The 14,616-nt window shown below is 33.8% G+C and overlaps 1 protein-coding gene across 1 annotated transcript in view; it reads left to right on the top strand.

The window, feature by feature from the left end:
* Positions 1-13,881, top strand: part of LOC137396414 (equilibrative nucleoside transporter 3-like) — a 42,195-nt gene extending 28,314 nt beyond the window's left edge. Inside the window, exons 9-13 of the mRNA XM_068082682.1 lie at positions 506-536; positions 7,433-7,621; positions 10,334-10,419; positions 11,690-11,886; positions 13,154-13,881. Of these exons, the coding sequence (XP_067938783.1) occupies positions 506-536; positions 7,433-7,621; positions 10,334-10,419; positions 11,690-11,886; positions 13,154-13,274 (624 nt within the window). The 3' untranslated portion in view covers positions 13,275-13,881. The remainder of the gene's footprint in view (positions 1-505; positions 537-7,432; positions 7,622-10,333; positions 10,420-11,689; positions 11,887-13,153) is intronic.
* Positions 13,882-14,616: the final 735 nt, after the last annotated feature.

Genomic DNA, 14,616 nt, shown 5'->3' with positions numbered 1-14,616 from the left:
ATTTAGCATGTGTTTAGTCGTACGCTTGTCCATAAACTTGGAGTTATCTTCTTAAACGACATGCGATCTTTATCTATCGATGACATGGAAGCTTCTCTATTTTAACCCTTTCAACATTCACCAAACGCTTTTGTTAAAAGCCAAAGTTTCGTTATCCTAACCCAAATACTCTAAACTATTTATAAATAGTTATCGCTGCTTGTGGATATCCACTGTTAACAGACCCTTCCAGACACAGTATTTCGGTACAATGGTGTACCCAATTGAAGCAACAATTGCTGTATGTTTCCTAAAATAGTAGAAGGAAACTCGATTAAAATGTGAACACTTTGCGTGTGCCCCCATCGAGTGCCCCTAATGTGCAGGGAGTCTGAGAGCGCCCTAAATTGCTAAGCAGCTTGCTAGCACTTTAAGCAACTTGTCATCATTTTATGAAGATAAGCTGGGCATTTGCTGCTCAAGCTGTTCATTGGCTAGAGGTTTCTAGTTTCTAATTCTTTTACAGGATTATGCCAAGCATTATCAAGGCCAAGATGGTAAATATATTTGCATTACTTTTTTCTCATTTACCTGTAGATATGCGTTCAGCTACAAAGACTTGTATTCGCATAGACTTCAATAGAGTAGTAGAGTTATATGTACCATAGAGTAATAGAGTTAAACATAGATAGGTATATAGTCATATTTACAAACAGTCACTACATTTAAATAAAGTCTATAGAAGCATTTCCTCAAAACATCAAATAACCTTTTTTCTCTTGCTGTCAGTTGCCATGAAAACCTTCTGCAGTCATACCTCGACTTAAGAGCTCAATGCTTTCCACCACTGAGCTCGAATTTTAATTTTCTTGTACAAAGGACTTGGAGGTTACAGCGTCTTTATCTTATGACATTCTCGCCTTACGATGTGGAAGACAAAGTTTTTTGTTGCCTCGTAACAGCATTTTCCTGGCCTATGACATTAACAAAAATGTCTCATAAAATTCAAATTTGGCGATCGGTGTACTTCATATGTCGGGAGTCACGAAGATGTCGATATGTTAATTGCTGAAATCCTTCCCGCAATCCCTGAAAGAGATACGATGCTCTTTCTCTCTCTCTCAGTTTAGTATTCCTCGTTTTGTAAGATCTTGATCTTGCGTGAGTGAAATAATATCGAATTTACTGTGCATTTTAGTGCTTAATATAATATTTTGTATAAACTTCAATTCATTATATATAGTTGTATAACTTTAATTCATTAGACATGGGTTCCAAGTCCTTCTCCTAGGTCCGACTCCATACAATATGTACTGTACATACAAATGTTACATTTTATTGCGGATTATAACCGCTAAATAGGTAATTATAGTTACTAAGGTTAATATACTATTTTGTCACTAATTTTTAATATGTGCAGTGCATACACAAAATTTTGATGTCTTTTACTGGGATTTTTGCATTAGATAATTGCTATAGGTTCCAATACCCCTCTATACGACATTTCCCTCTTACGATCCCAGCCCCAGAGTGAATTAATGTCATATGGAAGGATTTATTTGGTATATAAATTACCAAAAAATGATTTAGTAATTCCCACTCTTTGAAAAAAAACATCTAAAAACAGAATACTAGCTTGTTTAATAAGTAAGTTAATAAGACACAGTAGATAACTTACATATTTACTGTAAATAAATAAAATTTAAGTTAAAGAAGCTTAGTTGACTATGCTGAACACTATACCGAATACTATACCGAATACTATACCGAATACTATACCGAATACTATACCGAATACTATACCGAACACTATACCGAATACTATACCGAATACTGTACCGAATACTATACCGAATACTGTACCGAACACTATACCGAATACTATACCGAATACTATACCGAACACTATACCGAATACTATACCGAACACTATACCGAATACTATACCGAATACTATACCGAATACTATACCGAATACTATACCGAATACTATACCGAATACTGTACCGAATACTGTACCGAATACTGTACCGAATACTGTACCGAATACTATACCGAATACTGTACCGAACACTATACCGAATACTATACCGAATACTGTACCGAATACTATACCGAATACTATACCGAATACTATTCCGAATATTATACCGAATACTTTACCGAATACTATACCGAACACTATACCGAATACTGTACCGAATACTATACCGAATACTATACCGAATACTGTACCGAACACTGTACCGAATACTATACCGAATACTATACCGAATACTATACCGAATACTGTACCGAATACTATACCGAATATTATACCGAATACTGTACCGAATACTATACCGAATACTATACTGAATACTATACCGAATACTATACCGAACACTATACCGAATACTATACCGAATACTATACCGAATACTGTACAGAATACTGTACCGAATGCTACACCGAAAACTATACTGAATACTATACCGAATACTGTACCGAATACTATACCGAATACTATACCGAATACTATACCGAATACTATACCGAATACTATACCGAATATTATACCGAATACTGTACCGAATACTATACCGAATATTATACCAAATACTATACCGAACATTATACCGAATACTGTACCGAATACTATACCGAATACTATACCGAATACTATACCGAATATTATACCGAATACTATACCGAATACTATACCGAACCCTATACCGAATACTATACCGAATGCCAAACCGAATACTATACCGAATACCAAACCGAATACTATACCGAATACTATACCAAATATTATACCGAATACTATACCGAACACTATACCGAACACTATACCGAACACTATACCGAACACTGTACCGAATACTATACCGAATACTATACCGAATACTGTACCGAATACTATACCGAATACTATACCGAATACTATACCGAATACTATATCGAATACTATACCGAATATTATACCGAATACTGTACCGAATACTATACCGAATACTATACCGAATACTATACCGAATATTATACCGAATACTATACCGAATACTGTACCGAATACTATACCGAATACTATACCGAATACTGTACCGAATACTATACCGAATACTGTACCGAACACTATACCGAACACTATACCGAACACTATACCGAACACTGTACCGAATACTATATCGAATACTATACCGAATACTATACCGAATACTATACCGAATATTATACCGAATACTATACCGAATACTATACCGAACATTATACCGAATACTATACCGAACATTATACCGAATACTGTACCGAATACTATACCGAATACTATACCGAATACTATACCGAATACTATACCGAATACTATACCGGATACTATACCGAATACTATACCGAATATTATACCGAATACTATACCGAATACTGTACCGAATACTGTACCGAATACTATACCGAATACTATACCGAATACTATACCGAATACTGTACCGAATACTATACCGAATACAATACCGAACACTATACCGAACACTGTACCGAATACTATACCGAATACTATACCGAATACTATACCGAATACTATACCGAATACTATATCGAATACTATACCGAATATTATACCGAATACTGTACCAAATACTATACCGAATACTATACCGAATATTATACCGAATACTATACCGAATACTATACCGAATACTATACCGAATACTATACCGAATACTATACCGAATCCTATACCGAATACTATACCGAATACCATACCGAATACTATACCGAATATTATACCGAACACTATACCGAACACTGTACCGAACACTGTACCGAATACTATACCGAATACTATACCGAATACTATACCGAATACTATACCGAATACTATACCGAATACTATACCGAATACTATACGGAATACTATACCGAATACTATACCGGACACTATACCAAATACTGTACCGAATACTATACCGAATACTATACCGATTACTGTACCGAATACTATATCGAATACTATACCGAATACTATACCGAATACTATACCGAATATTATACCGAATATTTTACCGAATACTATATCGAACACTATACCGAACACTATACCGAATACTGTACCGAATACTATACCGAATACTATACCGAATACTATACCGAATACTATACCGAATACTATACCGAATACTATACCGGACACTATACCGAATACTGTACCGAATACTATACCGAATACTATACCGAATACTATACCGAATACTATACCGAATTCTATACCGAATACTATACTGAATTCTATACCGAATACTATACCGAATACTGTACCGAATACTATACCGAATACTATACCGATTACTATACCGAATACTATACTGAATACACACACATTAAAATACCTTTCAATCTTATGTTGCAGGAAACTTAATTCTAATTATTTTTTATTTTCACTTTTCTGCCGACTTGGATCTTCTTGCCTCGCATTCAGAATCATTTTCGCCTTCATTTCGAGATGGCTTTTCTAAATTACTTTTGATCCGCCGGAAAAGACCGAGCGATGCCGTTTTGTATGTGGCCTCTTGCATACAAGGCCACCTAGCGGCTGCATCAAGAACCATTTTGTTTGCTCGTATCTCAAGTTTGTCTCGTATCTTAAGGCAAAAATTTGCTCAGAATGTTCTTTGTATCTCAAATTTAATGTATGTTAGGGCACTCGTATTTCGAGGTATGACTGTATTGCCTTATCTATGTATGTATGAATATAAGGATAAGTCTCTGTGAGTAGCTGCACCATCTTGGTTTCCCTCTGAACTTGCATGTGGCTGTCCAGAATGGTTTGCACATTGACTTATTGGGCAAGGTTTTAAAATTGAAGTGTTCTAAAATTTCGTAAGTTTGCTAAAATTTAATTTCAATTAAATCAAAGTGTATTGCGTTATAAAAAAAGATCAATTTTTCCAAATTCACTTGGTAACGGGTTTGAGGACTAAATTTTGCTTTTTGGAACTCGATTTTGAAGCATGCTTAAATGTGTGTCAAATCTTGTCATGAACTTCACCACTCATTATGTTGGTTATTTTGTATTTTTTATGAGAAATTGTCTTTTTCACCGTTTTTTATCAAAAAATAAAAATTCTGAGTTATGCGCTTCTCAGTCTACTTTACTTGTGCCATAGACCTATTCATACATTTAGGACTAGTGAACTGTGGTAATGCGAATGTAATCTATTGCTATTAACTATTTGTGTCTCAGTTGTTGATCTTAAGCATTACGCACCATTTACTTATTCCTCTTTCTTGCCGTTACTTTTAAGCAGACATTAGTTGGTAGTCTACCATTGTTATTGGTTACCATTGGTTACCAACCTCTTCCTCTGTTTTAACACTTTATATCCAGCTTAACACGCTACAGAGATATCTGTTTTTGTTCTATGTAATTACATACAGGTTTTTAGAACCTTTAATTCATGCGCTTTGGTTTGTACATCTACCCAGATACAAATTAACTTCAGTTATCTGAGTACATATGGCATAAAAGCATACATAATTTACTTCACTGTATTTTGTCTTATGGTCTAATTTAATTTAAATAGCACTGATCGGTATTAATAAAGGTAATATATATCTATAGATAATATATATAGGTATATATATACGTATATATAATAGATATAAGTGGATATATATGTATATATATATATACACACTTATATATACTTATATATACACTTATACATACTTATATATATACGCTTACATGTATATATACTTATATATATACACTTATATATATATATATACTTATATATATACACTTACATGTATATATACTTATATATATACACTTATATATATACTTATATATATACTTATATATATATATACTTATATATATACTTATACTTATATATATACTTATATATATACTTATACTTATATATATATACAGTCAAACATGGATAACTCGTCCACGGATAGCTCGAACACATGGTTAATTCGAACATTTCCTTTGGTCTGTTCCCACGTAATGATAAATTGCTATAGATAACTCGAACTCAACACTGTTAATTCGAACTGTTTTTTTGCCCAACGGTACCGAAACGGTTGTTATCGCTTTAGAAAATCACTTTATTCAAAGCCATAGAGGTAAACTTCATCTTTTCATAATTCATAAGCGTCGTTATTACCACCATCGGCAAAATATTTTTGTCAACGACTTTTCTAAAAGTTTGGTGAAATTTGATTTATACTGCGATACGATGAATAGCACGGGCTAGCCAGGTCACGCGCGCAAGGATTTTCGCCACGCACATACAAAACAAAAATCGCATGTTGTTTTGTATGTGCGTGGCGAAAATCCTTGAGTGCGTGACCCGGCTAGCCCGTGATGAATAGTTTTCCGACGTTGATTCCGTGTTGAATCAACGTCGGAATGTTGAATGTTTAAAACGTCTTAAAAATTGTTGTAATTAAACGTATACGTTGTCTGAGCTACAAAAAACTATTCATCGTTTGACCTAAACACAGAATACGTGTGTACATTCAATAAGTATCTATTAAAAAAGCGTGAGTGATATAGAATGTATCGTGAAACCTCGTAAAACTTATAATTGAACTGCCTCGGAGTGTTGCTCTTAACGAATCCCAGGTAAAGTAAGGTAATCTGCATAAACTTCAAGAAAAAACGGCAAAATTGATCGTGGGTAAAACCCCAAAAGAAAAAAATGTCTTTTCTTTTGAGCATTTCAACAACGATCAAGTTTTGCCAATGTCAATCTGAAAAACGTCCTGGCAATAACATCACCTCAAACAACAAACCAATCTCAAGTGATAGAAAAATCTCTATACTTTTTCATGAAAACGTTTTAAACTTTACATTAGAAGCATTTAATTTGAAACAAGCCATTTGTGCTTTTGATTTATATTATAATTTGTATATGTACATGTATCTACTAATAAATAAGTAAATATATGGACTTGTGACAGTGCTCTGATAACTAGAACGCTCTGATAATTGGAACACTTTTGCTCGGTCCCTTGAAGTTCGAGTTATCCATGTTTGACTGTATATATATACTTATATAAATATGTATATACTTATATATAATATATATATACTTATATGTATATACTTATATATAATATATATACTTATATATATATACTTATATAAATATGTATATACTTATATATAATATATATATACTTATATATAATACATATACTTATATATAATATATACTTATATACTTATATATATACTTATATATAATATATATACTTGTATATATACTTATATATAATATATATGCTTATATATATTATATATTTACTTATATATAATATATATGTGTGTATATATGTGAAAGGTTGATAATTATACATAGAGAAAGGAAAAGAGATCAATGTATGTTCACATGATAGCATGTTCTAGTTACCTCAAACAACAGCAGGTACTACCAGATATGTTTTATTGTTGCAGAGGTAATGATTATAGTTGAAAGGCCAGTATCTACAGCAAAGGGATTTTTCTCGCAATATTTGAAAATCCTTCGGCTGATATGGCCGTACGCTCTGTCTGTTGTACTTGTATTCTTTGTCACTCTGGCGATGTTTCCTTCCATCACCTCAGAGGTGCAGTCAGTAAACCATGGCTCATCTAATTGGACAGGTGAGCTCAAAGTGCTCGGATTTTTAAGTGTTGTTCATGTCGTGTTCTTTTGTATGTTTACACCTGTTGGGTTTGAGATCCAACACCCCTAGCTAGAGTACAGTTCGTTTTTAATTGCTGAATAATATACAAAATTTAAATGCTGGAAATGACTGGTTCTAGGTAACTAAGGTGTTGCACCTCACATACGCTCGTAAGTTACAGAGACCGTAAGACAGCAACTTGTATGCGTTCAGGATATATAGTACAGTGCACCTTCAGGATACGATTACCTTGATACATGATTTTTTCACCTTATAAAGTGGAACATGATGATTTTTCCACTTCACTATACGAATCTTACTTGACCATACAAATTCAACAAATTTTTTGCCCGAGTTAAAATTTGGCAGTCAGTGTGCTTATTACATACATCAAAATAATGAAGACACCGAAATGCTGTTCGCCGAAAATATTTTTACAACCCCAAAGGACACACGATGACCGATTTATCTCAGTTCAGCAATTCTTGTGTTTAAAACGGTAGTATTTTCCCTTTAAAATCAGTAGCAAAGTTGGAGTTGCAGTCCCTTCAAACAGAAAATAATGGTCAGACAACTTCCCTTTACCTGCTAACAAAAACTCCATGTCATCATAAAAACAACATCGTTTGGGTTTTCTTGCCGAATTACATCTAGGTTGGAAAAGGTTTTAACTAGGTTTGCTAAACACTATAGTAAAAGCGAAGACAGAAACTAATAAGTGATACAATTTTAGTGATAAAAAGTTGAAATTCAGTAAAATGGTTAAAATACATACTAAAATTTAACTTCAAGTGTGTGTTCACTAAGCTAAACTTATTTGTGGTTAATTCAACATTTGTTTTATACGTAAGTCTGTTCTGAAGGCGCAAGCACCTTACAGTACATACTGTACATGGTACATTATACATGTAATGTTACATTTTATTGCGGATCATGACCACTAAATACAATAAAGCTACAGCTGTAGGGTAGGTAACTATAGTTAATAAGGTTGACATACTATTTTGTTACTAATTTTTAATATGTACAGCACTTATATACAATTTTGATGATTTTTACCAGGGAATGTTTGCATTATATAATTACTATGGCTCCTATATCCCTACATACGATTTCTTCACTATACGATGCCAACCCTGGAATGGATCAAAATCGTATCCTGGGAGTGCACTGTATTACTAACACAGTACTGCTAACTCTAGTACAACTAACTCTAGCCGTGCCAGCTCTGGTACTAGTAACTCTAGTACTACCAGCGCTGGTACTAGTAACTAGCACTACCAGCTCTGGTACTAGTAACTCTATTACTACCAGCTCTGGTACTAGTAACTCTAGTACTACCAGCTTTGGTACTAGTAACTGTAGTACTATCAGCCCTGGTACCAGCAACTTTAGTACTAGTAACTCTATTACTACCAGCTCTGGTACTAGTAACTCTAGTACTACCAGCTTTGGTACTAGTAACTCTAGTACTACCAGCTTTGGTACTAGTAACTGTAGTACTATCAGCCCTGGTACCAGCAACTTTAGTACTAGTAACTCTATTACTACCAGCTCTGGTACTAGTAACTCTAGTACTACCAGCTTTGGTACTAGTAACTGTAGTACTATCAGCCCTGGTACCAGCAACTTTAGTACTAGTAACTCTATTACTACCAGCTCTGGTACTAGTAACTCTAGTACTACCAGCTTTGGTACTAGTAACTCTAGTACTACCAGCTTTGGTACTGATAACTCTAGTACTACCAGCTCTGGTGCTAGCAACTCTAGTATTACCAGCACTGGTACCAGTAACCTTAGTACTACCAGCGCGGGTACTAGTAACTCTTGTACATACTGTATCCTAGATGACTCATACCTGACCGTTATGAAAAAAGTCGAAGAAGTTCAGTTTCTACCAGCTTTTTTCAACCTTTTAAACGCTGCTTCTAAACACCAAATTTTTAATCAACGTTAATATCGTGGAATCTCGTATGAAGTAATGCATTTGACATATTTCTAAGTTCGTTACACCGTATCAACATTTGTTGTTCAATATGGTGCATTTAGTATTTCAAGTTTAAACAAAACTATACGTGTCCATCCAGTATACTAATCAGCTGCATATATGCTGAAGATGCCTCTATTTAAAATACAACAGCCAGTCATCCTCATTAAAATCCTGGTTGATCAGTATACCGATCCACCTGTTTAGTGTTGCATAGATGAGTATTTATGCTATTACAAAAAATATTAAGAAATGTAAATCTGTTCACTTGGTAATGTTTAACAAATATCTATGAATTTAATTTACTATTACTAAGTTCCCGTCACCATGAACAATACTAAGTGAAAAATGTGCCTGGAGGTTCATCTTCACTTAAGAAATGATTGGCCAACGCTTTTTGCTACTACCGATGACAGCAACTGAGTATCTCTAGTATATAGTAATGTACAATTTTAAATGCAGCACAACTTTTTGTGCTGCATTTGAACTTTATACGTTAATTTCTGAGATTACAACTTTAGTATCAGATTTCATACTTCATCAGACTTCAACTCATGTATATTTGGTTGTGACGCGTCATTTCCTAGATTGTGTAGTCTAAATATACCTAATACAGTTTAGTGCTGTAAGTGTGCTGATCTGATACCGTTGCGGCTATTAGACTGAGTGCATTGTTAAGTGAGCGTTTGGTAATCATTGTAGATAAGTATTTTATACCTCTCTACTGCTTCCTGTTATTTAACTGCGGAGACCTCGCTGGCAGGATGTCGGCTGCCTACTTCAGCCTTGTAAGTACACTCCTTAAGAAGTATGCATTATTTGCTGCAATTCTCACTGCTCTTTTCATACTATTAACTTATGGTATTCGCACTAATCATATTGCACTATGCATTTCACAACACGCTACTCAATGCTCAATCTGATTAGGATATGCATGGTTATTGTATTGGTTATTGTACTAGTAAACACTGATTATTTATATGTTATTTTTACTGTTTATATGTTATATGTATTATTCATATGTTGTATGTATTATTTATATGTTGTATGTATTATTTATATGTGATATGTATTATTTATATGTTGTATGTATTATTTATGTGTTATGTATTATTTATATGTTGTATGTACTATTTATATGTGTTATGTATTATTTATATGTGATATGTATTATTTATATGTTATATGTATTATTTATATGTGATATGTATTATTTATATGTTGTATGTATTATTTATATGTGTTATGTATTATTTATATGTGATATGTATTATTTATATGTTGTATGTATTATTTATATGTGATATGTATTATTTATATGTGATATGTATTATTTATATGTTATATGTATTGTTTATATGTTATATGTATTATTTATATGTATTATGTGTTATTTATATATGATGTGTATTATTTATATGCGATATCTATTATTTATATTCGATATGTATTTTCACTCTTGGATACACGCTGACATGCCATCAGTAGTGTATCTGAAGAAAGTTGGTTAACAATTTAAAGCCTGAGATAATGCGAGGAGTTGTTCTCTCATCAGATCTTACTCCTGAGAAAACTCAGCTGCATAGTTTCACTTTGTCTTTTCATAGTTTTGGTTTGGCTAGAATTACGAAAATTTGGCTGTTTGGCTTCTAATACGTTTTCAGTATGATTCTCAAGTTTCAAGTCAGTTAGACTCATAATTCTTAACAAATCACCAAATACTGACGACTTTCAAACTGGTCAAGAACTGAGACAGCTGCTGACGGAATATTAGTTTCTAATGGCACGCTGATACAGGTTCTTCATAACAATGGGATCACTAATGGCACACTGATACAGGTTCTTCATAACAATGGTATCACTAATGGCACATTGATACAGGTTCTTCATAACAATGAGATCACTAATATAATATCAACCTTTTACCCTTACGCTGGAAAGATTACTGCAAATATACAAGAATACTTGTATAACCATGTTATTTTATCGGTATCATTTGATTGAGTTATTTTAACGTTTGCATTCAACTCCTAATATTTTATTGTGACTCTGTTTTAGCCGAAGCCCCGCATCAGCATCCTGTTTCTGAGTATTATCCGTCTTGTATTCATACCTTTATTTATAATGTGCAATGCTCAACCAAGAAACAACTTGCCAGTCTGGTTCAATAGTGATGTCTACCCGATCATTATTATGGTTGTCTTCTCTCTCAGCAATGGCTACCTCTCGACCCTTGCCCTCATGCATGCTCCTGCGTAAGTGGCTATTTTAGCTTGATAGATATTTACCCATAAAGATATTTACCCATAAAGATATACACCTATAAAAATAGACACCCATAACGATATAAACCCATACCGATATACACCCATAACGATATACACCCATAAAAATAGACACCCATAATGATATACACTCATAACGATATACACCCATAAAAATAGACACCCATAATGATATACACCCATAACGATATACATCCATACCGATATACACCCATAACGATATACACTCACAATGATATACATCCATAAAGATATACACCCATAACGATATACACTCACAATGGTATACATCCATACCGATACACACATAACGATATACACCCATAACGATATACACCCATAACGATATACACCCATAACTATATACACCCATAACGATATACACTCATAACGATATACACCCATAACGATATACACCCATACCGATATACGAGTAAAATACATGAGCGTTTTTATATAAGAGCCATAATTTAGAATTTGAGCTGTTGTCTTGGGAAGCTGTCACTACGTAGACCTGATGTGCACCGTATGTTTATTCCGCATCGAGTCCTTTTTATTAATTAAACTAAAACTAGAGCATTTTAAAAAGTAAAATCAAATGTCAATTAAATAGAAAATGTTAAGTATATGTTGAAAGTTAACCGAGTCCCTTCATTTTCTTTTGCGAATAAGCAGATCCTTGTGTTCATTCGTTATTTTTGTCATCAGGAAAATTAACCTTTTTGTTTAAGGTTAAAAAATGCGATTCCCCAGCAGTTCCTCTACCTTTATTGGCCGATTCATCTCTCACTTAAGTAATAATAACTTTCCTTTATCGTGCATTGTCATCGAACTGATAGTATTTATCAACTAAAAACATCTCCATTTTCATAGTTGAGTGATAACAGTTAACATAGTTCAAAGTGATAACGAGACATTTTGTCAAGTCAGAAGGATGTGAATTCAATTTCAGATATTTTAAATGTGATAAATTGCATAGCTATTCAAGTGCATTGATGTAGGCCTGCAAGCTGGTTACAAAGTATCTCTAACTCTTATCTTGAAGTTAGACTATAACTTGAAAATACTACAAAGCCATTGTTTAAATATATCATAAAATCTCCCGATTTTAAGTACTCTCACCGATTGATGGACAGCTTGATATGGAATGACATTAATTTACTTTTTGTGTGTCTTTGCTGTCTTCGCATCGGATCTTTATGAAATATGTGACAAGTTTCACTTTTTCTGTTCCCAGATTGGTGAGCAAGCAGCAGTCAGAGTTGACGGGGTCTCTCATGGCACTCTCTATGACGGTCGGTCTTTCCCTTGGGTCTGCAGTGTCCTATGGTTTTGTTATCTTGGTTAAAACCATGTGATACAAGCTTCTGACTTCACTGTTGGCTTTACACTCTCAGTGTATAAACCGAAAATGCATAATTTGCCTCTACCGGTCAATTAGGCCAATGTATAGGCATAGCTTTGGTGCTAGCTCGTTGCTACCACATGATTCTTTACTTTTGAGCTCTGTTTACTTTGGTTTCCATTTAACATCCCTCCCTAGTTAATCTTTGCTACATATTATCAATAGTCTTGTTTGAAAACTGATCATCTCTCATTTTTATCATTCCTAAAACATTAGGAAATCCATTAAATTGGGTTAAATTCTGAAGGTGCAGTAATTTTTATAAATCTTTCACTTCATAAGTGACTCCATATTTCTATAAAATTACTTTTACTTCCATGTTTATGCTGGGCTTGTCATTGATGTTCCTCAATTTTAGTATTTTTATCTGAAAGTATGTTACTATTATACTTTATATAATTTGACTGCTCAATCAATATCTGTCTTGTCAAAATTCTTTATTGATAATTTTTATTAGCCTAGGAATTTTAGACATTATCTTATAATGCGGTTCTACTCATGAACTTCCAGTATATATGTATGCAATCAAATACTTCAATACACAGTTTTAAATAAGCTTCTATCGCATTTGAGAGGTTTGTGACAGGGCAGCGTGTATGAAGTCTGAGAGAAGGCAACTCCTAAATTGTGCCCATTTGCTATAACAAATTCAATCTGGTAATCACTGGTTCAGCAGCAAAAAACAATTCAAAAGATATGAGCCTTTAGTTCATACGAGTAAAAAAGTTGAGTTTGATATCTCCACTGTGATGGCAGGCTTTACGCTTGACCTACTCAACGATCAACATACCCAGCTTGTTGTACTGTCATATTATGCATGAGAGCCAGAGGTGTGATGGTGTGTCATTTATTGTCTATAAGTAGGGACATAGGAGGTCAATGTGCGCTACAGCGGAACATAGTAGTAGCGAGGCAGCGAGGGAATCAGCAGATTCAAACCAGCTATAATAAGTATTTAATGTTTTGTTAACCTTTATTGTGTTTACTATGGAAACTAGTACTGCTACTTAAAGAGAAAGCAAGATCAACACAGGGTCTGTATAGGGTGGGTGTTCTCCCATGTGAAGCCTTGACCCCGCCTTGACTAACCAGTTTAAACTTTAAAGTCAATATACAGTAAAGCTTTTAATATGGTAGATGGTCCAAAAATTTCAATTGCTTTCATTACCAGCAGGGAAGGCAGACTGTTAACAGCTAACAGGTTTATTTTACCAACATTGTACAAATTTCTGATGTGACTCATATAATATTTAATATTTATATAGCGAGTCATTTCATTTTTTATATGGTAAAAT

The sequence above is a fragment of the Watersipora subatra genome, chromosome 5, assembly GCF_963576615.1.
Source record: "Watersipora subatra chromosome 5, tzWatSuba1.1, whole genome shotgun sequence".
Classification (NCBI taxonomy): domain Eukaryota; kingdom Metazoa; phylum Bryozoa; class Gymnolaemata; order Cheilostomatida; family Watersiporidae; genus Watersipora; species Watersipora subatra.
This window is presented reverse-complemented; position numbering and strand designations above follow the sequence as displayed.